At 40.0% G+C, this 26083-nt stretch overlaps 1 protein-coding gene across 6 annotated transcripts in view; it reads left to right on the top strand.

Annotated features, from left to right (window-relative positions):
- The window catches only part of STX3 (syntaxin 3), a 74726-nt gene extending 49128 nt beyond the window's left edge, over positions 1-25598 (top strand). Inside the window, exons 2-12 of one of the 6 annotated variants that reach the window (XM_069752844.1) lie at positions 5058-5135; positions 5288-5387; positions 5936-6010; positions 6202-6269; positions 7256-7364; positions 10109-10182; positions 14260-14397; positions 14707-14817; positions 15184-15294; positions 16008-16133; positions 18294-25598. In XM_069752844.1, the coding sequence (XP_069608945.1) occupies positions 5058-5135; positions 5288-5387; positions 5936-6010; positions 6202-6269; positions 7256-7364; positions 10109-10182; positions 14260-14397; positions 14707-14817; positions 15184-15294; positions 16008-16094 (951 nt within the window). In that variant the 3' untranslated portion in view covers positions 16095-16133; positions 18294-25598. The remainder of the gene's footprint in view (positions 1-5057; positions 5136-5287; positions 5388-5935; positions 6011-6201; positions 6270-7255; positions 7365-10108; positions 10183-14259; positions 14398-14706; positions 14818-15183; positions 15295-16007; positions 16134-18293) is intronic. The other 5 variants (XM_069752839.1, XM_069752838.1, XM_069752840.1 and 2 more) reach the window with 5 other exon arrangements.
- The last annotated feature ends 485 nt before the right edge of the window (positions 25599-26083 follow it).

Genomic DNA, 26083 nt, shown 5'->3' with positions numbered 1-26083 from the left:
AACAACTCGTATTTGATTATCAGAGGGATTATATACAAATATCTCACAGATATCCACTCTATTTTAAAATGTAAACCTTTATTAAATCTTAATAAATATAATTATAAACAACACACCAAACACCACAAGAAAGAAAACAACCAGGGGCGTGCCTGCCCCTACACTGGCCTAGCTGACCTTGCCTATTTGCGGAGGTTGGCACCCTAAAAACCTGCGCAGTGGCGCCCCCGCTCCTCGACGGCTCGCCCTGCTCACCCTATAGGGCCCTATAGTGGCAGGGGGTGGAGAAGATGGTGAATAGGCAGGTGAGAAAGAAAAGAGGTATGTATGTAATATATAAATGTCTAGATTGATCTTACTACATGCAATCGTCAACTTGGCCCTATAGTGGAGATGCTAGACCCTATTTGCAGTTGTCCTCAATAGGTATAGCTAAAATGACTTATTGCAATAGATAACTCGACCCTTTGATGAATATGCTAAATAATGATTGCAGTATACTTTATGGGCTTCGCTGATGTAAATTGCTGCAGTGGCTAAACTAATATTCTGATGACACCCTTAAACTACAATTGTAGCTATCTATAGCTATATATTGTCAATATTTCTCCACATGGGGATAAGCTTATAAAGTGATATTTCTACAGATCTTCGTGTGTCCACAATATGCAAACAAAGGCAAGAGACGTGCACTCTGTTAATCTAAATATACCTCACTCTAAGTGATATTGCTATATATGCATAGGCCAGGAAGATAAACTTATATATATATATATATATATATATATATATATATATATATATACCAAATGAAAAAAAAACAAAAACACACCAACCACCCTAAAAACAGTATTAAACAGTCTTGGTCATATGGCAACTTGAGATAACCATTATGTCCTTTGTCCAATATTTAAGTCCACTGTCGACTTCCAGGGCATATTGCCCATATACATTCTGTACCAATTTCAAATAGATTAATCGTACCAGGTTAGAGTTAATTACTCCAGTATTAAACAGTCTTGGTCATATGGCAACTTGAGATAACCATTATGTCCTTTGTCCAATATTTAAGTCCACTGTCGACTTCCAGGGCATATTGCCCATATACATATATATGGTGGTTTGTGTGTTTTTTGTTTTTTTTCATTTGGTATATATATATATATAAGTTTATCTTAGGAGCGGGGGCGCCACTGCGCAGGTTTTTAGGGTAAACCAATAATAAACAAAAGAAAACATACCAGCACCTACTATAACACGTAAGAGTTATCATGAATCATATTGCGTAAATAATAGTAAAACCTCGCACTGAATAAGACTATAGTGGACAGACTGCAACTCAATATAATATCAAAAACCAAAAAGAAAAAAACAATCAGAAGTCCAATTATATGCAAATTAACAAAACATCTTTATTTAGAAAAATACAGGTGAACAAACAGCAGGGAATGGATTCCCCATAGTAGCCTCAACACGTATTGATAGGGCACAGATAGGTGTGCAAAGACATGCCCGGTACAAGGGACAATATACCACCCTTTAAAAGCATATATAGCGGTCAAGTGACATAAATCACAATAAAACATAAATATGTGGATGGTACATACCCGTAGCAGGAAATAAGGGTCACTCAGCACTCCCTATCGCGCCCACCCCGACGCGCGTTTCGGCGGGTGCCTTTTTCAAGGGGTACCAACTTGTACTTGCGGATTTCATTTATAGTCCCAGACAATCCCATTTTGCGCCAAAAACAGCCCCTTCCTGTAACATCATCAGTTCCGGACACCGGCGCACCAGTGCGGCGACACCGGAAACACATGGGCCCATGTGATCCAGGGTCACCAGCCCTGCAGCGTCCGAGGCCGGAGATGACGTACGCGCATGCACACATTAAAGAGTCGGCGCCATGTAGGTAACGTGGGCTGTAACATACAGCCATCCGGCTCCAGTGAGGACATCGGTCCCCAGCATCCGAAACCGGAAGTGAGGCAGACACGCCTGCGCACAGCGCAAAACCAACGCCATATTGGTACAGGAGGCTGTATATCACAGCCATCTTAGAGAAGTACGGGGATCCTGTCATATACCGAACCATCATGCACGGCAAGTGACAGCCCTTACCAAAATAACGATATAGATGGACCATTGGCGCATATAATAATCTCCCACCCACTAGATTAAACATATCCTACCGTTGTTAGATCGATCAAGAGGGGGAAATTATAGAGTATATCTGGGACATATATTAAGTACATATTAAAGCTGCATCATACATTGTGGAACACACAACTAAAACAACATATAAACACATATACATATACCATAAAGGGACACTAAAAAGAGGGAACATATATGCATATAAACATATTATACAGACCACGGAAAAAGATTTTTCACATATATTACAGTTGACATACATAATTCGCTATACATTGAGATTGGGATTGTCTGGGACTATAAATGAAATCCGCAAGTACAAATTGGTACCCCTTGAAAAAGGCACCTGCCGAAACGCGCGTCGGGGTGGGCGCGATAGGGAGTGCTGAGTGACCCTTATTTCCTGCTACGGGTATGTACCATCCACATATTTATGTTTTATTGTGATTTATGTCACTTGACCGCTATATATGCTTTTAAAGGGTGGTATATTGTCCCTTGTACCGGGCACTTCTTTGCACACCTATCTGTGCCCTATCAATACGTGTTGAGGCTACTATGGGGAATCCATTCCCTGCTGTTTGTTCACCTGTATTTTTCTAAATAAAGATGTTTTGTTAATTTGCATATAATTGGACTTCTGATTGCTTTTTTCTTTTTGGTTTTTGAGGTTTTTAGGGTGCCAACCTCCGCAAATAGGCAAGGTCAGCTAGGCCAGTGTAGGGGCAGGCACGCCCCTGGTTGTTTTCTTTCTTGTGGTGTTTGGTGTGTTGTTTATAATTATATTTATTAAGATTTAATAAAGGTTTACATTTTAAAATAGAGTGGATATCTGTGAGATACAACAATTAGTCCCAGCCACACAACACTTAATCAGAGCCACCATGAAGTTGTTACGGGGTATGCGATATTGTGGTTGAGCAAAGAGACTGTGCCTGTCCTCCCACTTGCTCTGCTCTTATTCTGTCAAGTCTCTTCTCAGCTCTACCACAGGAGAATCTCTATTGTCACCACTGGAGTTGGTGAAAATTGATTCATAGGATCTAGTCCATCGGCCACTTCTGGTCTTGTGCAGGAGTGGTGAAAAGTACAACCATTTACCTGATGAAATTTTTATCTCTTCTTTCGATTAGCCATCCTAGCGCAACATCACATGGGCGTCACACCACAACAATAATATTGCGACTATCCAGATAATCAAAAGAAGAGCTCCAGGCGTTTGGAGATAGGTGGTTGAAGGATTCCCTACCAGCAGCCACAGACTACTGATGTGGTCGATGGATGGGGTCCTGCGAATAAATAAATTTGATGCCAAACTTCAGTGATATACACACATTGTTCACTTGGGGAGCACGCTAACACCTCAGCTCTGACTTCTTCAGATCCTATATTTAAACCTTTCTCTAAAATAGTTCTCTGGTTCCCAAATACCTCTTTCCACATGTTACAATGTCCATCTATCTGTATTTTCTTTGTATATGTAGAGAGGTACTGAATATAAGCATGATCAAGATCACTTCATGAAGGTCTCAATGTTACTGATGCCATGAGTAGTGCCAGGAGAATGAGCTCCTTATGGAAATTCTATTGATGCCTTGAGTTTTTTGGGTTCTTCGGTATGACCCGTGCACAGCATTTATATGTGTTTCATACAATGAACTATTTGAAATCATTTGCAATGAATGAATAATGAACAGTGATCACCTATTGCCAAAACCTTATTTACTAGGAAACTGAAAGGTAGATAATTGTCATGGAGCATATTACTTGGAAGCACTGCCCTGATCCTCACAAATTTTCCTCTGCTGGATTCGGCAATGCAGAACTCCCAAGTAATGACGATAAAATTGAGTGGAAGTTGTACTTTGCAAAACATCAGCTTTGGCAATAGAAAAATAAAAATTTTGATAAAATCTTAAAATATTTGATGCTCTTAATTCCAGTTCTTTTTTTTTTCGGGAACTTGTACTGTACATATGACATGGTCTGTAGTAGAGTTGGCCCAGTAAATATGGGAGTGGGTCATCACATCCTTGCATGCATGGCATTTGTTTGCTCTACATCTCATTGCTTGTTGGATAGAAGTTAAATGAATCCCTGTGGTTGTCCCTTCTGTTCTTGCCTATTTATCTATACTGGTTTTTCTGCATTTTGTGGCCCTGTAATAGACTGTAGTCAAAGATTTGTAGCTTGAGTGATACCATGATTAGCTTTGTCTCTTTATATCATGTAGGTTCCCTGTCTTTGTTGAAAGCTCCAATGCTATCCCTTCCCCCGCCAAACAGTAAAAACCTTAATAACATGTTATAGGTATTAGGGGGATTATCCACTGACCATCTGGCCCAAAGCAGAGGCTTCTAATGAACTGCGACCTGCAAGGCAGGGGAACAGTCAAGAACTGGCTACTAGTTAGAGTAACACCACACATCTGATACTGTCAGAACCCGTCAGGATGACGAGGAGATTTACCCTGATCACGAGACTCCTGCCATGAGTCATGGAACGAGTGCCTGTGACTGGGCTGAAAACATCACAGGACTGAGGTTACTTCATATATAGCCCGAGGAGCACAAGTTATCACCAATTGTCGGTAATCAATAGAGGTGATACAATAAGTGACACAATCATGCCCCTTTCACCAAGATTTGCTGAGGCGTCCTACACTGATCACATACCCCTAATGTTGGCTGTAAATCCAATATCTATCTATCTATCTATCTATCTATCTATCTATCTATCTATCTATCTATCTATCTATCTATCCTATCTATCTATCTCAAATCTGTCTAGCTCTCAGCCCAGTTACCTATGGCACATATAGCTCTTGTCCTTTCACACTTGTCATCATTACATGTAAAGTGTTGGGCATGTATATAACACTGCAGTTTTTTGCCTTGCAGACTCAAGACACAGACGACACAGATGAAGTTGACATCTCCATCGACAATGCGGCCTTTATGGACGACTTCTTTGCTCAGGTGAGAAATACTCTCTGTTCATATACATACACAGCATGTCCTCGTGTAATGGTTTATATAGGACTTTATAATTTACTATCATTTTTCTGGTTACAATTTTTTTCTATTTTTCCCACTAAATCTGTTATTTTCTCTTCATTCACTAATTTTAGATTGAGGAAACTCGGCAGAACATCGAGAAGATCTCTGAGAGTGTTAATGAGACCAAGAGACTGCACAGTGTGATCCTCTCAGCTCCGCTACCTGAACAGAGTGTGTAATACCATTGTATATAGGACTGTATCAGCAGATTCTACATGCTCCAAAACCTGACCTCTGACAGTTTACTAGTTTGGAAAGACTTTTATATAGTATATTCTATATTAATACAGTCATAATCTTGGCTAAAATCTGTGAAAACATCTATTGTTTTCAGTGGAACTCTGCACTTTGGGTCACATGATGTGGATTTTTCCGCCGAAGGGCACAGTACGACGTTGGCATCACAAGTCATGGACTGGACGTTGGCTTTCCTGACCGGAGCATGACAGCATGTATTTCTATTCAGCTGTGATGCTTAGATCAGGAGAGCCGCCACCATTGCGATGCGACCGGCATCCATGTTATACGTCCGTTATCGGTGTTATACGGCCGTCTGATTGCGCCCAAAGACTTAAACTCTACACTGGACAAAAAAAAATGATGTGACATTTATTGACAAATCTGAGGCAGAAACCTGAGTGTCAGTTTTGGATTTTTTTGATACTGTCCTACAACCTGCTACTTGATATTAATAACTTGATATTTTCTTCCTCTTGAAGAAACGAAGGATGAATTGGAGAACTTGACAGTAGAGATCAAGAAAGCTGCAAACAGCGTCAGGTCACGTTTAAAGTGTGAGTGCTCTGTGTATACAATGACCATTATCGCCAACGTCCCGTCGTCTACAATATATGGTAGTGACTAATCTGTAGTGTCCTTTTAATGGTATCTTGCTGAGACTGATTCTTGGAGGTACAGTATATAGATTTATTGTTCTCCTCTTTAGGACTGAAGCCTAATCAAAGCTCTTATCTTCACTTTCTAGCAATGGAACAGTCCATAGAACAGGACTCCATACAATCCTCTGCCGACCTCCGAATACGGAAATCGCAGGTATGGCGAACACAGAATGATTCTGGAACGTGGTGTAATTCAGTATAGTTTACCTAAATGCAAACTGATCTAATGTCAGGTTATTGTGGTATAAACCAGAGTATGTGTTGATCAAACAAGGTCAGAGTTGTCTACATCACTCACATTACATCCCTAAATCTAGCACTTATTTTTTTTTTAAAATATGAGGCGTCATTAATGCCCCCTATATTTTTAGTTCTCTTTTCCTACATCTCCTCCTATGTGTAGCATTGGCTTTGGAGTCAAAGTGTTTTTGGTCCTTGAAAAGGAGAGAATGCCATACATTCTGCAATCTACCCAATCTACCGTAGCCTTACTTTGAATTAACCCTTGGTCATAACCAACAGGCCTGCATATACACGGATGCTTACAGCCGAAAAGCTCCACAATGGGACCAGATAAAGGCTTACACAATGATGCCACCTTGCGCATGTCCATTGGTGTAATTGTTAGATTTGTCAATAATGAGGTGGCCCACTGGTATATCTATGGGTTCATCATCAGACTGGTGTGGAAATCAATTCAAGAGACAATCCTCCATCTATACATTACATGCCTACAATTCTATTGTATATTTTGGTGATTGTGTTGCACACATAGGAAAATTTGCAAATAATCTATTAGATATTATTGATTACATTTTCTGTAAGAATTTCAACTGTTTGATTGGCTCCACATTAGGTAGCTCACTGCTGGATCTTTGCTACATTGTTGCATTAGCCAGTGCAAGTTCACTGAGGGATTCTCTGCAGTGACATAACTTGCAAAATATCCATCAGAGCCCCAACTATCACAGGTGTTTAATAGAACACTGATACTTATATGGGTCAAGGGGACCTTTTGGGTCCCACTAGGCTCCAGGAACCGAGTATGACTGCAACCCCTGGTGGAACCACTATGGTTTCACCCTTTGGTCATCACACAGCAGTTAGTTGTTTAACTTTGATTGCCTGTCTTCTCTACAGCATTCTGTTCTCGCCCGGAAATTTGTGGATGTCATGACAAAGTACAATGAAGCTCAGGTTGATTTCAGGGAGCGAAGCAAAGGACGGATCCAAAGACAGCTGGAAATCAGTGAGTTGCCCATATGTTTTGGCTACTTTTTCTGTAATAGACTCTTACAGGTTTGCTTATATCTAATATACTAAATGTAGAGCTAATTACACATGCAGGTGTAGAAAAATGCAACAAAGTAAGAATGATTTAAAAAACAGAGGTATTAATAGTTTATTTTTATCAATTAACAAAATGCAAAGGGAATGAACACAAGGGAAATATTATCAATTAACAAAATGCAAAGGGAATGAACACAAGGGAAATATTAGTCAAATCAACATTTCGTCTGACCACCCTTTGTCTTCAAATCAGCATCAATTCTTCTAGGTACACTTGTACTTGTTCTGGAAGGAACTCGGCAGGGAGCTTGTTCCAAAGAGAACTAACCACAGATCTTGTTTGCCGATGGGCTGCAAAGTGGTACAATAAAAAGTATCTGGAGGCTCCAGTGAAGCATGGTGGAGGTTCCTTGCAATTTCAGGGATACATTTTAGCAAATGAATTTAGAGATCTGGTCACCATTTATAGTGTCTTTAATGCACAGCAATACAGGCAGATACTTACCCATCAGGGAATAAGATCAGGTTGTACTCTGATTGGCTCAAAATGTTTTCTGCAGCAGTACAAAGACCCCAGACATACAGCCAATGTCATTAAACAGGACTTTTCACCAAATTTTTAATTTTGAGCTTGACACAATATAATAGGGGCTGCAGTGCAGAATAAAACATTTTTTTTGTTAAATTTCCCATCTCCATTGCAGAGATACTAGCAATCAAAGTATTTGGCACCTAGTGAGTTAATTTTCATTAAGTTTAAGAGATCTTTCACTGGGGCATGTACTACTTCTTCATTACCCACATGAAGATATACACACACACCTTCACATGCTATCAGTGAGATTATATTATTAATGGATTTATGAGATATGTTAGGCTATGCTGAATGCACTTTGGCATGGAATCAAGATCCACTGCTGGCACCTGCCTTTGCAATTGCCGACCAATGACATACCAGACGTGTTTGATGGAAGACAAGTTCAGAGACGCTGCAGTCCATGGTAGTACATCTGCCTATCAAAAATCTACTATATAATTGTCTAAGGGTCACTTCCGTCTTTCTGTCTGTCTTTCTGTCTGTCTGTCACGGATATTCATTGGTCGCGGCCTCTATCTGTCATGGAAATCCAAGTCGCTGATTGGTTGCGGCAAAACAGCCACGACCAATCAGTGACGGGCACAGTCCGGAAGAAAATGGCCGCTCCTTACTCCCTGCAGTCAGTGCCCAGCGCCCGCATACTCCCCTCCAGTCACCGTTCACACAGGGTTAATGCCGGCAGTAATGGACCGCGTTATGCCGCGGGTAACGCACTCCGTAACCGCTGCTATTATCCCTGTGTGTCCCCAACTTTTTACTATTGATGCTGCCTTTGCGGCATCATGTAATGTTAAAAATAATAAAAAAAACAAAAAACCTGCTATTCTCACCCTCCGTAGTCCGCCGAGCCGCACGCGCTCACCGCCATCTTCCTTTCCCGGCGATGCATTGCGAAATTACCCAGAAGACTTAGTGGTCTCGCGAGACCGCTAAGTCATCTGGGTAATTTCGCAATGCATCCTGGGAACGGAAGATGGCGGCAGCCGCGCGCGTATTGCCTGGGCTTTGCTGGATCCCAGGGGTGAGTATATAACTATTTTTAATTTTAATTATTTTTTTAACAGGGATATGGTGCCCACACTGCTGTATACTACGTGGGCTGTGTTAGATACTGCATGGCTGCTATATACTACATAGGCAGTGTTATATACTGCATGGGCTGTGCTATATATTACGTGGCCACTATTATATACTGCGTGGGCAGTGTTATATACTACGTGGCTGCTATATACTGCGTGGGCTGTGCTATATATTACGTGGCCAGTGTTATATACTATGTGGCCTGTGTTATATACTACGTCACCTGTGTTATATACTGCGTGGCTGCTATATACTGTGTGGGCTGTGTTATATACTACGTGGCTGCTATATACTGCGTGGGCAGTGTTATATACTACGTGGCTGCTATATACTGCGTGGGCAGTGTTATATACTACGTGGCTGCTATATACTGCGTGGGCTGTGCTATATATTACGTGGCCAGTGTTATATACTGCGTGTCCTGTGTTATATACTACGTCGCCTGTGTTATATATTGCGTGGCTGCTATATACTGCGTGGGCTGTGTTATACAGTACATGGCTGTGTTATATACTGCGTGGCCACTGTTATACATTGCGTGGCCTGTATTAACACATCGGGTATTCTACAATATGTATGTATCTAGCAGCCACATAGTATATAGCACAGGCCACGTAGTATTTGTCTGCTATATACTACATGGCTCCTATATACTACGTGGCCTGTGCTATATACTATGTGGCTGCTATATACATACATAAATACATATTCTAGAATACCCGATGCGTTAGAATCGGGCCACCATCTAGTATATATATATATATATATATGTATATATGTATATATATATATTCAACTTATAATTCTACCATGAAATATGGAAACCAGTGAGATAAATCCTCTCCATAGTGACCTTGTATTGCATTATAACCATATGCCCAAAATGTGGATGAGATAACCTAAAAGGTCATGTCTCTTCTGATCCAACACTGTCAATGTAAATATGACATTTCTGGAAATAATAGAATGCATAGTGTATATGAATGTATAGTGTAATGTCATTATAATTATGTCTTGTTTTCTAGCTGGCAAAAATACAACAGATGATGAACTGGAAGAAATGCTTGAAAGTGGAAATCCAAACATTTTTACATCTGGGGTGAGACTCTGGAATTAAAGAGCAGAGCTAAGATCATTTAAAGGGGAGGAACAATCTCAGGTTCACATTGACTCGTGTCTATAACAGATTGTGTTTCAGTATCTCTTGGGCAGGTTTACTAGTTTTTCCCCATATACTGTAGAAAGCATGGCACACTTCAGAATATACTGTACTTTCATTTTTTTTTTATTGCTGGGACTGATAATCGCCTGTAGAGGTTTTACAGAAGTCACAGAAAAGTGATATTTATATCTTGCCATGTATAATGGAACAGACCTGTCAGTCAAAAGGATCGGTGCTGGGAAATACTGGCTACGGACCTGCCTCGGAGTAGTTAGTTGAGACACATAGTCACCAAACAGCTTTTCATTCTGTTACACCACAATGTTTAAGAGTAAGGCTACTTTCACACTAGCGTCGTACTCGGCCCGTCGCAGTGCGTTGGGCCGACGTACCGACGCATACTGTGGAAGCGCCGCACAACGGGGGCAGCGGATGCATTTTTCCAATGCATCCGCTGCCCCATTTTGAGCTGCGGGGAGGAGGGGGAGGAGGGGGCGGATTTCCGGCAGCGCATGCGCGGTCGGAAATGGCGGACACAACGCACCAAAAAACGTTACATGCAACATTTTTTGGTGCCGACGGTCCGCCACAACACGACGCAACCGTCGCACTCTCAGTGACCATCAGTGACCCTTTCTCCCACACCCTTTAATAGTGCAAATATCTCCTCATTAGACTTGAACTCCTATAACACCTATTGGGGTAGCAATCCTAAAAGTCAATATTAACCCTTTAACAAACTTCCCTACATAACGTAGGATAAGCCAAACCAGACACTTCATTTTCAATCACATGTTTTGGGGTATTTACCCCTCAGCAGTGCAAAGCAGGAGATCAGATTTGTCTAACTGAGAAGTCTCTAATAGGCGAGGTCTAAGCGGGAACATTTCTCTTTGTGGAGAGTGCCAAATCGGCGTAAGGAGACTTATAGGTCATGCAACTGTCCTCTGGAAAATTAAATATGCAAATATCCTGCTCAGAGAGGAAAAAGACTAGAACTTTAGCGCCACCTAGTGGGGATACTAATCCTAAATAAAACCTGTGTCTGTAAATGGAGTGTCTGGCTTGGCTTTTTATCCTAATTTATGTGGCACAGAACGTTAAAGGGTCGATATTGACTTTAAAGTTATCTTCCCATTATGAGTGTGTGATGAACTTTTGATGCTACGCATTTTCACTGCTTCTTACAGTTCCAGCAGTGTAGATGGGATTTATAGAAATCTCACGTCCACCGTGCTTATTTTTTACTCCGCGGAAACTGACCTGCAGCGCGTGTTTGAAATTCGCAACATGTCAATTTCTCTTGAGGCTATGCTGAGTTTTATGTGCGGATTTTCACCATAGAATTGCGTTAGATCCAGATAAACTCATATGTGTTTTAGTGCATTTCCGCTGTAATCTGCACATGGTTGTATCTATGAAGAATTGTCAAAGCCAAATACCAGAAATTACAAAAACAAAACAGCTATTTTTGAAACATGTAGCAAAAACTGCAATATGGTCTTATCTGATGATAATGGACAATAAAATGCAGGGAATTGCTCACATGGTACAGATGTGTATCACACAACAAGGACCAAGCTTAAATCTGTCAGCTGCTGCCGTCCCATGGGCTAAAACAATGTTGAAATGCTAGAAGAGAAACAATAGGTGGATCGTCTGCACTGCTGATGGAGATCCGAAAGAATGGTCCAGGATACAAAGTAGATTTGATGCAGTTTTCTTCAACGCGTTTCGAAGTAATTATGAAACGCGTTGAAGATGAAGACTTTGAAATGTGTTGATAATAAAGCCTCATCAAGTCTACTTTGTATCCTGGATCATCCTTTCAGATCTGGGAGTGTCCCATAACCATTCATCACTTTTAGGGCCACTCTTCTATAGATGAGCTGTCTAGACTAGTGCAGTCCTCAGGGCATCTAAAGTGGTGGTCTCAGCTCATCTCCAGCCTCATTACTTCATAGCATATGTGCACTAAGCACAATCAAAAGTTTGCAAAACTGCTTCAGAAAAAAAAACCTCTTCAAAACTGCTTTCAGGAAACAAAAAGCTACTCCAAAAACTTCCTAAAAAAAGGAGTTTCCTGAAGTAGTTTCCCAAATCATGATTTGCAATTTTTTGTTTTTTTTTGTTTGCCATCTTTTCTTTATCGTGTGTTATTCGTTGACTTTTCTTCTTAATGCTCTTTATTTTTGTATTTTTTTTACCTTTCTTATTGTAGAACAAGAGGTCTATTTCACTAAAGTATTGTAAAAATTTATGAAAAAAGTGTTGCTTGTACATAATAATAATAATAATCTTTATTTATATAGCGCCAACATATTCCGCAGAGGGGAAATAGAGTACAAAAAATTGTGACTTGTTAGAAAAGTTGGAATTGATGATTTGCCCGCAAACATCTGGAAAGCAAGGGGGAAAAAAAGCCAAGTTTTTCGAACATACAAAAAAAAAAACAAATATAAAAAAAGATTTAAAAAAAGCAAAAATTTAGCACAAATAAAAAATTGATCACAAACACTAAAAACTCCAAAAACTAGACAAAAAAGGCACAAAAGCAATAAAGAATCAGGCCCTCAGTATTAACATAGTCGTACTGATGTAACTGGTCTAACTACTTCCAACTGGCCACGAGGTGTGGTCAGTCACTGTTTGTTTTGTAGACCAAGCTTGTGTGCTGTCCCCCCCACATGTGACCTCTGACCTCTGCTAGTCTACAGAACCATCTCTTGCAATATACATTAAAAGCACAGAGAATGCTTAAAATGGTCTTCCTATTTCCCAAGATCCGATCTCAGTATGTAGTAGGTGTTATAATAATATTAGCAAATACCTCCAATGATAAATGTAGTATAGCTCTTCTGATTCACTATGTCACTTACACCATGTGCAGGCCATTGCAGTAGCTTAGATATCCATGGTTGCGACCACTAGCAATTAACAAACTGTCACTATACAAGTGGTCGTAAGTTCGTAACCATGGATACCTAAGTTAATGCAATGCCCTGCACATAGGGTAAGCGACATAGGTTATCTGGAGTATTATGCCCCATTTCTAATTGGAGGTATTTGCTATTATTACACCTACTACATTTTGAGATAGGATCTTTGATATGGAAATACCCCTTTAAGTCATTGTAACAGTTTACATACATTCCCTGACAGGTTATTCAGTACATAGACTAAATACCACTGCATGGTTTGGGTGGCTTACCATACACATACCTGTTGAGGTGGCCAGTTTCATAGAAACACATCGATCACATAAATTTCTGCAGCTTGCAGAACAGATGACGTGTCGAACAATAACCAGTATGACCAGTTATTTCACTAACTTTTCACAGTTTAAGAAAACATCTTTCTAATGTGGCAGTCATGCATAGGCGGCCCTCTTCAGATCGTCCCCTAACCCCTTCTTGACATTCACAGTACAGCCATGGCCAAAAGTTCTGAGGCTGACACACTTTTTTTCACAGTTGCTGCTGCCTCAGAGTTCTTCGATCTTTTAGTTGGATGTTTCTATGGTTAGTGAAGTACGAACGACTTAGTTATCATTTTTGCCTGGTGATGTGGTCTCCATCATTTTGGAAAAAGCATTGTTCATCACCAAATTACTCCTGGATCGTTGGGAGAAGTTGCTTTTGGAGGATGTTTAAATATCATTCTTTATTCATAGTGTTCTTGCACAAAATTGTGAGTGAGCCCACTCCACGGATGAAACGCCCCGTCACATGAATGGACTCAAGATGCTTTACTGTCGGCATAACACAGGACTTATGGCAGTGTTTACCTTTCCTTCCTTGGACAATAATTTTTCCAGATGTTCTAAACATAAAGTATTGCAAGAAATAGATCAAGAGATAAAACAAATCCCTTATGAGAACTAGAAAAATCATAATATATTTTCCTAGGTATTAAAAATTGTAAAAAGAATTTGAATTACCTTCTATTTGGAATATATCACTCTGTGATCATGGTTGCAGATATTAATATAAAGGTTATTTCTGTAATTTTCAGATAATTAATGACTCACAGATATCCCGTCAGGCGTTAAGTGAGATTGAATCCCGGCATAATGATATTGTACGGTTGGAGAGCAGCTTGAAAGAACTTCATGATATGTTCCTGGACATCGCCATGTTGGTTGAGAACCAGGTAAACCATATGGGTTAATGCGTTAATGTACAAGGACAGAGACCATGAGAATGTAGATGACATATGGGGTGAAGTTATATATACTTCTTGATGGTCTATATGAGGACATATAGTTTCTAAAAGGTCCTTTAGAAAGTCACATGTATCGTTGGATGTCTCAGTTGTGTCCTGTTTTCTATCTTTAATGCTCTGCTTGGAGACTGAGGCTCGACACAGCTCAGGTAACTACATTTTCTGTCGCTCGCTGCATTGCTTCTCATGAGCGAAGATTCTCCAGCTGCATTTATTAAAGCATTCTGTTCATTACAGGGGGAAGTGACAGATAATATAGAGATCAACGTCATGAAGTCAGTGGATCATGTAGAGAAAGCGCGTGTTGAAACCACAAAAGCTGTAAAATACCAGAATAAAGCACGAAAGGTGAGAAGAGTAGACACCAGATGACTGACAAAATAGTATTACAATATATTTACGACAACTAAGGGTTCTGAGACTCAGGGAAGGTCCATATAGAAGACCATTGACAGTACCTTGTACAATATCTCATCATAATTATGTATCTGTGCACTTCTAACTTTCTACATCCTGCTCCTGCACCTTACCCGTGTTATCTACACATGCTCACCGCCTTGGATCTTCCACGTCTCCATACTATTTCCTACCTATCCTAATCAATGCTTGTCTACCACATGTTTTGTACCCAACATCCTTCTATCATACTCCTGTACACCTCTCTCCTCCTGCTTCTGTCCGCCTATTCTTTTTTCCCTACTTTCCTTCATGAAGGGTGCTCTTATAGACCGCATAGAAAATAACATGGATGAGTCGGTGGGTTTTGTGGAACGAGCAGTGGCTGACACAAAGAAAGCAGTAAAATACCAGAGTGAGGCCAGGCGGGTGAGAATTCCCCTGAAGCAACATCCTCCACACCCTTAGTATCTAGTTTGACAACTTGTTTTGTCAGTAGGACATCACATTGCAATGTGGTTAACCTGATGTCCGGGTTCAGATCCTAGATGTGTTTCTTAGATGGAAAAATACTTTGCAGTGCTTGTTCTTCCATCCGTCGGTCCTTCATTTTGTATGTTGTTTTCTTTTGTCTATTGTTTTCTTTTCTCTATCATATCTATGGCAAATACAGCACTTCTTGGACCATCACTTTTTTCTGCTATCCACATACATGTTAGACCAGGTTTGTGAACGTAAGTGAGGAATGCCGTGACTATACATGATTCAGGCCATGCCCTTGTATATAAGACTCTGACTGTCTGTAGGCACACCGATAATTTATACTAGCGTCCACTAAGATAATTGACTTTCATACTTCTAGTTGAAAACTTGAGTAGATATACCTTAGTACAATTTATTATTGTGGCTACACTCATAGGGTTGAATGGTATTTGCTTTATAAAGATCAAAAAAGTTCCACAAAAATTGTGATGAAAATTCTAATAATGAAAATGTTTTAACCGTTTGCACTATGAGTGGCAGCCCGATACACAACACTTTTCTACTGTACAATTGGGGCTGACACTCAAACCCGACTATGGCTGTAAGTCATATCTTTGTCATCAATTACTTATCCCTCTTATGATATTGCCTCCCTCCAGAAAATGATCATAATTATTGTGGTGGTAATTATTCTACTAGCAATTATTGCCTTGATTATCGGCTTATCTGTGGGACTGAAGAAGTGAGAGTATCACCGTGATGTTGGGGGAAACGCAAACCCAATTGTAAGTAGAGAACTTTTGGGGGATTTGGGGAAAACTGGAACGTGACAATCCGGATATGGCAATGCCTTAAAATAGTTGGTACAGTACAGGGCAATATTTCTCGAAATTTAAGCTTAGTACCCCTACTCAAATTACTTCAAGGCAATACCCTGTATGAGGATGAGGGCAGTATGATTGTTCTCAAGAGAAGTGGCATATACTCCGGGGGACATTCACCACAGATTGGCTGACCCCAAATCACTCAACTACTCAATGCCCAAATCATTAAAACTGTAAACCAGCCCAGGCGAAAAACAAGACAACAACCTCGAAAATGGAGGAGATTATACTGCAATACGTGTTCGATAAACTTGTTTAAAATTAATGAGGAATATTAACCTCTTTCTGACTATTTCAATTTTCTAGTTTTTGTACTTTTGTTTTTTCTTCCACTTCTTCTTCTTCTAAGAGCCAGAACCTTTTTATTTTTCCATCCACATAGAAGTATGTGAACTTGTTTTTCTACAGGACAAGTTGTAGTTTTCAATGACATCATGAAAAACAGGTGCGGTGAAGCTGCACAAAAAGTGCAATTCTGCAATTGGTTTGGTTTTGTCTTTATGGCGTTCATTGTGCAATAAAAATTACCTGGCTATATAATTCTCTGTGTTACAGCTGTCATCTACCTGGTGTAGTACGGGCTCACCTTCTGAGGCCGCTCCATACACAGGGACTATACATGACATTAACTATTACTTCTTATGTCGGGAAGGGGATTAAAATGAGTTTGTATGATATGGTAAATAATGTCCAGTTGTGCACTATAAAACTGGAGATCCACTATTATATAGGTGCTAGTGCTTGTAAAGCCCAATAATAGGGATCCTCAAGATGAATAATATAACAATGCTGTGGTCTATGACTAATGTAGAGTCAAGGAGGGTGGTCTTGGTTGTGCACCTTATTCCTGGTATTATGTGATCTTATTTTCTTTATACTTGCCGGTTACCTTCAGTCGCTGCCTTTGAAAGGGAACCTGTCAGAAACTTTCTCCCCTCAAACTGTTAATACGACTGTGTAGCCCTTTAAAAAATTGGTCAATTCCTTTATGACTTCCAAGCATTGCTCCAGCAGCGAGAAGTCACATTTGGAGTTGTGTCTGGAGGTGAATGCACTTCATGCTTCTCAGCCTCACGCTGTATTCCCTAGCAGTACCCTCCCATGGCTGATTGACAGGTTGCTTGAAAAGTCCATAGCCATGTACCAGAGTAAATGACCTGTCAATCAGCCAGGAGAAGATGCCGCTAGGTAGTGAATACTGTGTGAGCCTGAGAAGCTACAAGTGTATCCTCACACCCAAATGTGAGAGTAAATTTTCCAGACACGTTCCAATTAAAATTTTGTCTACACTACTTGGATTTATTTGAATGCTTAGATGATTATTTTTAGCTTTATTTACATTATTTATAGACCTCACATTGTTATTGTATTGATCTGGTGGATTCACTTATGATCCTATACTTGGGTTTTACATGTACTAACATCTTCAAAATGGTGGATCTCCTGGTTTAATGGTGTACAACCGAACATTTGTTCCTGTATCATACATTCTTCTCTTAATATTCCTCTTTGATGTTAATGTGCACTATGGCTTAACACAATGTATTGAACAAATTATATTGCAGCGTAGTCGCTTCCATTTTGTAGTTTTTTTCCCCCTTAAAATTATAACTGGAATGAATGCGACCACATGTCCTAGTTATATAGGAATTCTAGAGCAATATTACTCTGAGCACTGAATGGTTGGATTATATTGTGCACTATGGGAAACATCATAAGGTTGGGCAAGAATAGCTACAACGTGGCCTAGACTTGACCTGATTGTCCCCTGATTGGGGGTTTGTCTCCACCTGGTTCATATCTTTCAAATTTAGCCCCCGACAAAAAAAGGGTGGATCTTTCTGAAATCGGGATGCTAATAACGGGTCATGTGTAATCCAATCTTTGTGTGTACAGATTCTTTGCAATTTTAGAACAGATCATAATGATGTGTGGTAATGTTTATAGACCCATGAAGGCAGATACCTGAGAATGTTTTGGTCTTTAAAGGTTATGGATCTTAGATGACAAATTGAAACATCTCATAGTGTCTTGTAACATATTTTTTTCCTTTATCCCTAGTGTAGCACTCCATTCATGAACCCAATCATTCCAATGCTCCTGATCCTAACTTGCTCCTAAACTTCACCTGCTTCACCACCCAGGTTTACCTATTTTTCACCACCAGTAGAAGGATCCATGCTCCAACCTTCGCGAAACCTCCCTCCTACCTGGAACTTGTGGACCCATGCTTTCTCCTTGTGTTTGTGGCATCTTAGTTCTCTACTGTCCAGAATTCTAAACCGGGAGAAGGATAGGACAATAGAACATTGAACCTCACATTATTTCTGTATATTATACAAAGACACACTGAACAACGAGGTGCTGAATTATTAAGGCCATGTTGTGAAAACTATGTAGGCATGTGCCAAACTTCTTATGTTGTACATTGACTCTTGGGATTTTAGTGATAGATGTTGTGAAGACTTAAGTTGTAACTTTAACCAAAAATGTTAAATTATTAATAAGTTTGATCAATTTCAATATTTTGAGCCTTATCAGTTACCTGAAAAGAGGTGACTTTTTTTTAACCATAGACTACTCGTGATTTCTTTAGGTTTATGTCCTCTCAAGGCACTTCTCTGCTTTCAGTTCAGCGATAAATCTGCCTTAAGCCAAAGACCTGAGTAACCTGAGACAGACTAACCTCTATGGATGCACTATAAGACAGCTGCAATGTAAAAACTGTGGTTGTTAGGTGATTTTCTCCTACCAACCACCCTGACAGACATAACAGCTTGGAGCTGGACTGGCAATGTGCTGACTAATCTGGGAAGGGGAAAATAGCTTGGTATCTTTTTTAGAGTCCCTGCTACATAGGACAAGACTGTGGTCCCAATTCATCCAATTCTTTGCGCTTTATTCTGGAGTGGAAATAGTTCTAAGGGTCATACGGACGACCATGCAACACGGTCCAAGCATGGACTGCAATGCACAGACTGGCTGCAGGTCTCCTCATCTGAGCGTGGAAGCCTCATAGAAATATACAAAACTGTCATGCTCAGGTCAGAAATCCCACCGCTAGTTAGTTCATTGTGGTCCATTCTCAGACTGTGTTGCATGGATGTCTGCATGAGCCCTATTAGTGATTTTTATCTTTGACCATATTCATTATTTAATTTGTACCTTAAAAGATAATTTCACTTGGTTTTGGCTATTTTTATTCGCCAACATAGCCGCAGTTTTCCTAATCCAAATGTGTAAGTCTACTCATTTTTTGCAACTTTTTAGAAATGACACAAATATTTGAGCAATTGTGCTCCAGTACCCTACTGGAGTATAATCTGTCAGATTTTATTTTTTGCGCTAATGTTAATAATTTTAAAGGATCATGTTACATTTGCACTCACAAAAGGTCAAGCGTATCTTGGATTTTGTGCAAAATTTGACAACCAAGATTCGCCATTTTGAAGGATTTGGTACATAAAAAGACAACGAATACTAACAGACAAAAAAGAAAAGTCACTTTGTAAATTTACATCTCGAATCATCACTTGCGTTCTTTTTAAAATTTGTATAAAAAGGTTGGGGCAAGGAAATACACTCACCTATTTAAGTTCTCTGTTAGAGCCTCGAAATGTTGTGAAGGGCGATCAGTTCTCACAGAAGTCATCAATGAAAAATTCAAGAGCTTCATCAGTTCTTCCAAGTAGTGAGGGATCATCAAAACTAAAATGTAATTCTATTTATTGGGTGTAATCAGAATCACGTGTTTCTGGGTCAGAAAAATACATCACTCATGGTATACATACTTTAAGAAGTCGAAAGTTCTAACCTAAACACAAAACGCGTCTTTCTCATTACACTCAATAAAGGCAATGAAATATATTAATTTTGACAATCCTTCGCAGTTAGGGAAATGGCTGTGATAAACGTCTTTTATTCCACTGATGACTTCAAATGTCCAAGAGTGACCTCATTATGGTGTTTGCCGGCACCACTGGCAAAATAGATAAGAAAGTGGAACATGATGGGTGTTATATAATGAGTGGTAATGGGTGGATTATGGAAGATGAAAGTGGACTGCAAAAAGGATATTTGCTTTCCTATAAGCTAAGCACACTTGTTAATTTCTATTGGAGCTACACAAAGACTGTAGAGCCACCTCTGCTGGGTTGTGGCCGTCCAGAAATTCTAGGGCAGTCCGTATAAATAGGGAGCTTTTTTGCCCTGTCCATAAAAATTGAAGGCATCCGTGATTATTTTGAAGCTGTAAAAACTTATACACATTATTTTGGCTGTACTTTTCATCATTTTAACAGTATATAGTGAATGCAGCTGATATCTACAGATCAGAATTTTGGGCTGTAGACATGGATCACTTATAATCGTAATGATTTATTATTGTTTTCCAATGTTTCCGTAAAAAATATTGTCTGTCTGTGATTTTTTGATAAGCAGTCTTAAAAAAAAAAAAAAAAAGTGAAGTTGGCAGCTCTGTAACTCTGGTGGAGTAGACTTTGAAGCAATTATTCCTAAGTCGGCCATGAAGGGCATAAATGGGAATAACCATTCAAATGAGAAGATTTGTGAAACATTCATTAATGGTTCATGTATTATTTATTGATGCTAGTAGCGCGGCTTAGAACTTTTTCCTACTTGTTCTTAAACATTAAATGGGTTTCTCTCAGAATGTAATAAAAATGGCCACTGTGACATATTTCAAACTGCAACCCATCCTTGTCACATATCAGAATGGGCTAGTCTGAAGCACCACAGTTAAATACATGTCTCAACTGTCACAGGAGCAGCATCGCGACCTGGTCTGCTCTCTCAGCCATGAAGCAGAACTGTAGCAAGATAGAACGTAAACTTGTCCTGCAGAACAGGCTATTTTTCTCCAGTGTCAGTCCTCCAAGATTATCTTTTCTCTTTTTAGATTTCTGCTCCACAGCTGAGTGAGTCGATAAGCTCATGATGCTGCTCCTCTGACAGTTTAGACACGACTCAAACTGTTTTTATTCAGTCAGCATCCCATCCTGATACGTGTCTAGGATGGGTTGCAGCTTGTAATATGTCATAGTGGCCATTTTTGTAACCCCTTGAGGAAATGACCAGTTATGACCACTAGTGAAGCTCCTGTTTTTTTAGAAGAACGGATAAAGACGACAACGCTTTGAGACCACATTAAATGTAGCTGTCTCCTTCTTATCTCACATGTAAAAAACCTGACAAGCAAACAAGACATGTTCACAGTATTGTTGTCAGGCATTAGTAAGGGAAGAAGTATAATTATTCCTAGTAATATAACAAACAGTGTACAATCTTTCTGATTTGTTTGTGACTTAAGTATTTTATTGGAAATATGAAGGAATGTTAAGTACATTTTTAGACTAGTATAACCTGTATTTTAGGTTTGGTGGGTTAGAGGGTAACAGACAATAAAAGCAGTTATTGGGAACATTCCTAATCTTTCACATCACGCAGGGAGATGTGGTATGTGGTACATTCTGCTCTCGTACATGGGGTGTTATTGACATAACCGGCATTATTGGTAAGTTGATGAAGCCCGAACTCCTACTTGACCTTCCCGTCCAGTAATTAAATGGAAATAAGATACACATAAAGCAAAGCCGTATTTGTGTACTGTAGGCACGTGACTGGAATATTGTGGCCACTGGTGTGCTGTTTGAGGTGTAAGTGTGTCCTACAATGAGAAATAACTGAGTTTTTATACCCTCACAGCCCTGCTGGTGATTGTGAAGTATTATGTGTAATAATAATCACAGATATACCGTAAGTCGTAGTTAAGCTGTGTCAATGGATAACAAAGGACACAATAGATTACACATAAACAAGGTCGGTTCTGTGTTTTCATATACTGAGGCAATTACATAAGGCGTAGAATGTCTCAGCAACAACAGACAGTGCCACCTTGTATTTAAATAAAGACGACTTGAAAGGAGCACCTAGTCTGCACTGTCCATGCCTGATGCAGGGTCTGAGGGGCGCTGCATGACACTGGGCTTCTCCTACATTAAAGAAGTCTATTACCGGGAAAGATCTTCCTAATGTCTGTTAGTTTTACTCTCTTAATCCATAAGCAGAAGGTTTAAAGAAGATATGTCGCTTGCTCAAAGAAACTGAGTTAAATACCTTACAAAAATCCCTGAGCTCCTCAGATTCTGCTTCTCTTTTCCGTTTTGTGCTGTCACTCCATTGCAGAGATATTCAGGCTTGTTTCTTGTAGAGCGCAGCATGTGAAATCTCTGGTTTGTTGTCCAACTTTGCATTTCTTCAGAGTCTTCTCTGGGGGCGTGAGCTTTAACTATTCCCTCCCAGCCACTACTCATCACAGTTTAACTTGCTGAGGTAGCAGTCTACCAGCCTCAAAGGCTGCTAAGCTGTGATTGGCAGCATCTGAGAGGGAGAGGTGAAAGCACAGAGAAGACTCTGAAGAAATGCAAAGTTGGACTGCAAACGAGAGATTTCACATACTGCCATCCAGAATAGATATGAATAGCTCTGCAATGGAGTGACTCCTTGCAAAACGGAAAAGAGTTCAGGGAGTGTCACTAGGAATTTAACTCAACTTTTGGGGGCAAGTGACAAGCTTTCTTTAAATGTAACAGCCATACATCTACATTAGTACAGTGACACAGCTATATGTGACTCTCAAACATTGCATCTTATGATCGCCAATAAGGTCCTGTTGTGCCTCCAGAACTACCTTGTAAAATGAACCAGCAACATATCTGTGATTTATGAAACCAAATTGCACCTATGAAGAGTCATACTATTGTCTTTGGCTACATAACATGTTTCTATGTAGTCCCGCCTAACGCACCCTGACTTACAAAGTGTTCACTGTGCAGGGATACTGTATATATCTGGTGATGGGTAGGGAAAAGCTCTATCTTGGCTCAAGTGTCACCCTCTGGTGATTTATAGTTTAAGGGCAAAAAGATGTCTTGAAGGCAAGTAGAACCTTATTTTAGTAGTCAGGAAAGTCTGGGCAATAGATTAGGCAGTCATGTAAGCACACATTCATACCGGACACGCTTTAACCCATTTTTGACTATATCTATTAAGAGAAGCTTATTTATCTGTCGTCTATTTCTCCCTTCCCCCATCAGTACAGCCCATGCTCGTCACGTTTTTGTACATTTGTATATATTGTAGAATATAAAAACATATACTAAATGAAGGAACAAGACCTCTCCCCTCCTCTTACATCGTGTGTAATCCTGTCTTTGTAGACTAGGAATAGGCTCTGCTTATTTTCAGAAAGAGCGCCACTCTTGCCTATAGGTTGTACCTGGTGTTACAGTCTGACAGTTACAATATTATGCATACCTCATGTGCAAAAGTGGCATTGTTCTGGAGAAAAAAAGATTACCTTTTTTTCTCAGCTCAGTATGTGGGTGTTAAAACCTATGTTCTCTTTAAAGGGGATGTTAATCTTGTGTGTCTTTCACTAACATGGCAGTGATTAAATTATCTGGGCCTGCTCCGATACAATAAACTACTATAGACAAACCCTCACAGGAGATTATAGCATGTTGTTAAAGGGGTTGTGCCGAGTTTGGAAGTTATCCCCCATATATAGAATAGGGAGCAACTTCCCGATCTGTGACCCCCACCGGTCCCGAGAACCAGGGCTCTGAAGAGCTCTGCGAGAATGGAGCCATGGTCAATAAGGCGCACCTCTGTTCATTCTCCAAGGGATTGCCGGAGACCGCTGAGCATAGCTTTTTTGGCTGCTCTTCTGCACTCCCACTAAGAATTAATAGAGCAAGGTGTTCATGATGGAACACCACTCCAGGACATGGAGCTCTAGCAAATCATGGTTCTTTGAATCCCAGTGGTCAAACCCCAGTGATTGGAAAGTTACTACCAAAGTTGGTACAATCCCTTTCATTTTTGCCATGGAAATCAAAATGGACACCCCCTTTAATTAGTTATTCTTCATGTTTTCGTCCACACAGCAATTTTCAGGTTTTCAAGTTTATATATATATATATATATATATATATATATATATATATATATATATATATATATATATAAACGGTGGTAATTTACGGGTCTGTAATATCGGTTCATGTGTAGGAAATCATTCGCATGAACTAGCAAACTGATTCGCATAGGTCAGTGCGCTGTCCGCGTGGGGACGCTAAAACCTGAAACTGCCTGTGTGGACGAGTGTCATGCCACCGCGGACATAAACTTCGCTGTCCCTTTATTCTGAGCTTTGCCTTTTCTGACGTTTCCCATGCTGCAGAAGAAGATCATGATTCTGATTTGCTGTGTGATCCTCATCATTATCGCAGCTTCCACAATCGGAGGAATCTTTGGCTGAGGTGAGGGCGCTGGGGTAGAACGTATCGCTGTTAACTATTTATGTAGATGTGTACATATTAAGTTATTTCTGATTGTCACCTCTGGGACTATGTATTATGGGCTAGCGGACGTCGCTACAGCTGCATTGCCGATACTGTAAACGGTGAAAATCTATGTTACATGGACTTTGGTTGGTTAAAGTGTTCCTTTACAGGTTAAAGAACACCTATCACCAGGTTAAAAATGGGCCGTTTTCCCTTATTTATTCCAGCTGCTCTCCTTAGTTCTGCGTATTTCTTATTTTTAAATCCATCATACGGTTCCAAAGATATGAGCGTTTTTATTTAGTGCACATTTTATTGGTCTTTACCAAGGAAGTGTGGCAGACAAGATTGTATTTAGGCTCTGAATAGCCACTCCCCCTTGGTAAAGAACATAAACATTAGCACTAAATAAAAAGGACCCCATCTCTGGACCTTTATTTAAACATAAACAGACAAAACTATATACTTAAGGGAGCAGTGAGAATATAATGCCCACTTTTGACCTGGTTTTGACTCTTGACACCTATATATAATGGTGTTAAAGGGAATCTATCACCAAGTTATTGCTATGGAATCTCAGAGCAGCATGATGTAGGGGGAGAAACCCGGATTCCAGTGGTGGGTCACTTGCTGGACTACATGATGCCGCTTTGTTCGAATCCCCATTTTCGCTGCTGCAGATGTAGCAAGCTGTGAGCAAGTTACACATCCCTGGCATCAGGGTCTCTGCCCCTACATTGCTCTCAGATTGAACCTGCTAACAGATTCCCTTTTAAGTAAAAATACTTTGCTCTTCTAAGAGCTTGAGTGGAATTACAGCTTTTTCTCTATTGACTTCTAAAGCTGCATTTTAACTTCTACTAGTTGTTCTTTAAAGGGAACCTGACGGGTGATGCATGCTGCCCAAACCTGCAGGGACATGTTATCAAGATTAAGATGTCGGATACTGAATTTAAAGAGACTGTGCTGGATATTGATTAATAAAGAATTTGTGAAAGCATCAGTGTGCTGTGTGTGGCGAGTTATTATATTAAGCAGCATCAACACTATACAAAGTCATTCTTATACCGTTTCTGCCAACTTTTTGAAAAGTGGGTGGGACTTAGTCTGAGGGGTGTGGCCTTGAATTGCCCAACAAATTCAATATAAAATTTATGCCAGAAGTTGGCGTAAATTATAGCAAAAAAAATATATTGCAGTACATTTCTTTCACTGTCGCAGGGAAACTGAAAGATGTGCCAAATTCATTAAGACCATTCATTTCTTAAGACACTTTGCGCATTTTACTCTAGAAGACTCTTCATCAGTGTGCTAAAGACAGATTAATCAGCCTTGGATTGTCTTATAGCTCCTGATCGTAGAGCCGGATTCACACATCTGTTTTTCATGGTGTGAAGTACGGAAAAAAATGTGCTGACTGGCAACGAGTCTCCTGGCCTGAACTCAATGCCTCCTACAGTCATGGCTGATAGTGTTGGCACCAGA

The sequence above is a fragment of the Ranitomeya imitator genome, chromosome 2 (assembly GCF_032444005.1).
Source record: "Ranitomeya imitator isolate aRanImi1 chromosome 2, aRanImi1.pri, whole genome shotgun sequence".
Taxonomy (NCBI): Eukaryota; Metazoa; Chordata; class Amphibia; order Anura; family Dendrobatidae; genus Ranitomeya; species Ranitomeya imitator.
This window is presented reverse-complemented; position numbering and strand designations above follow the sequence as displayed.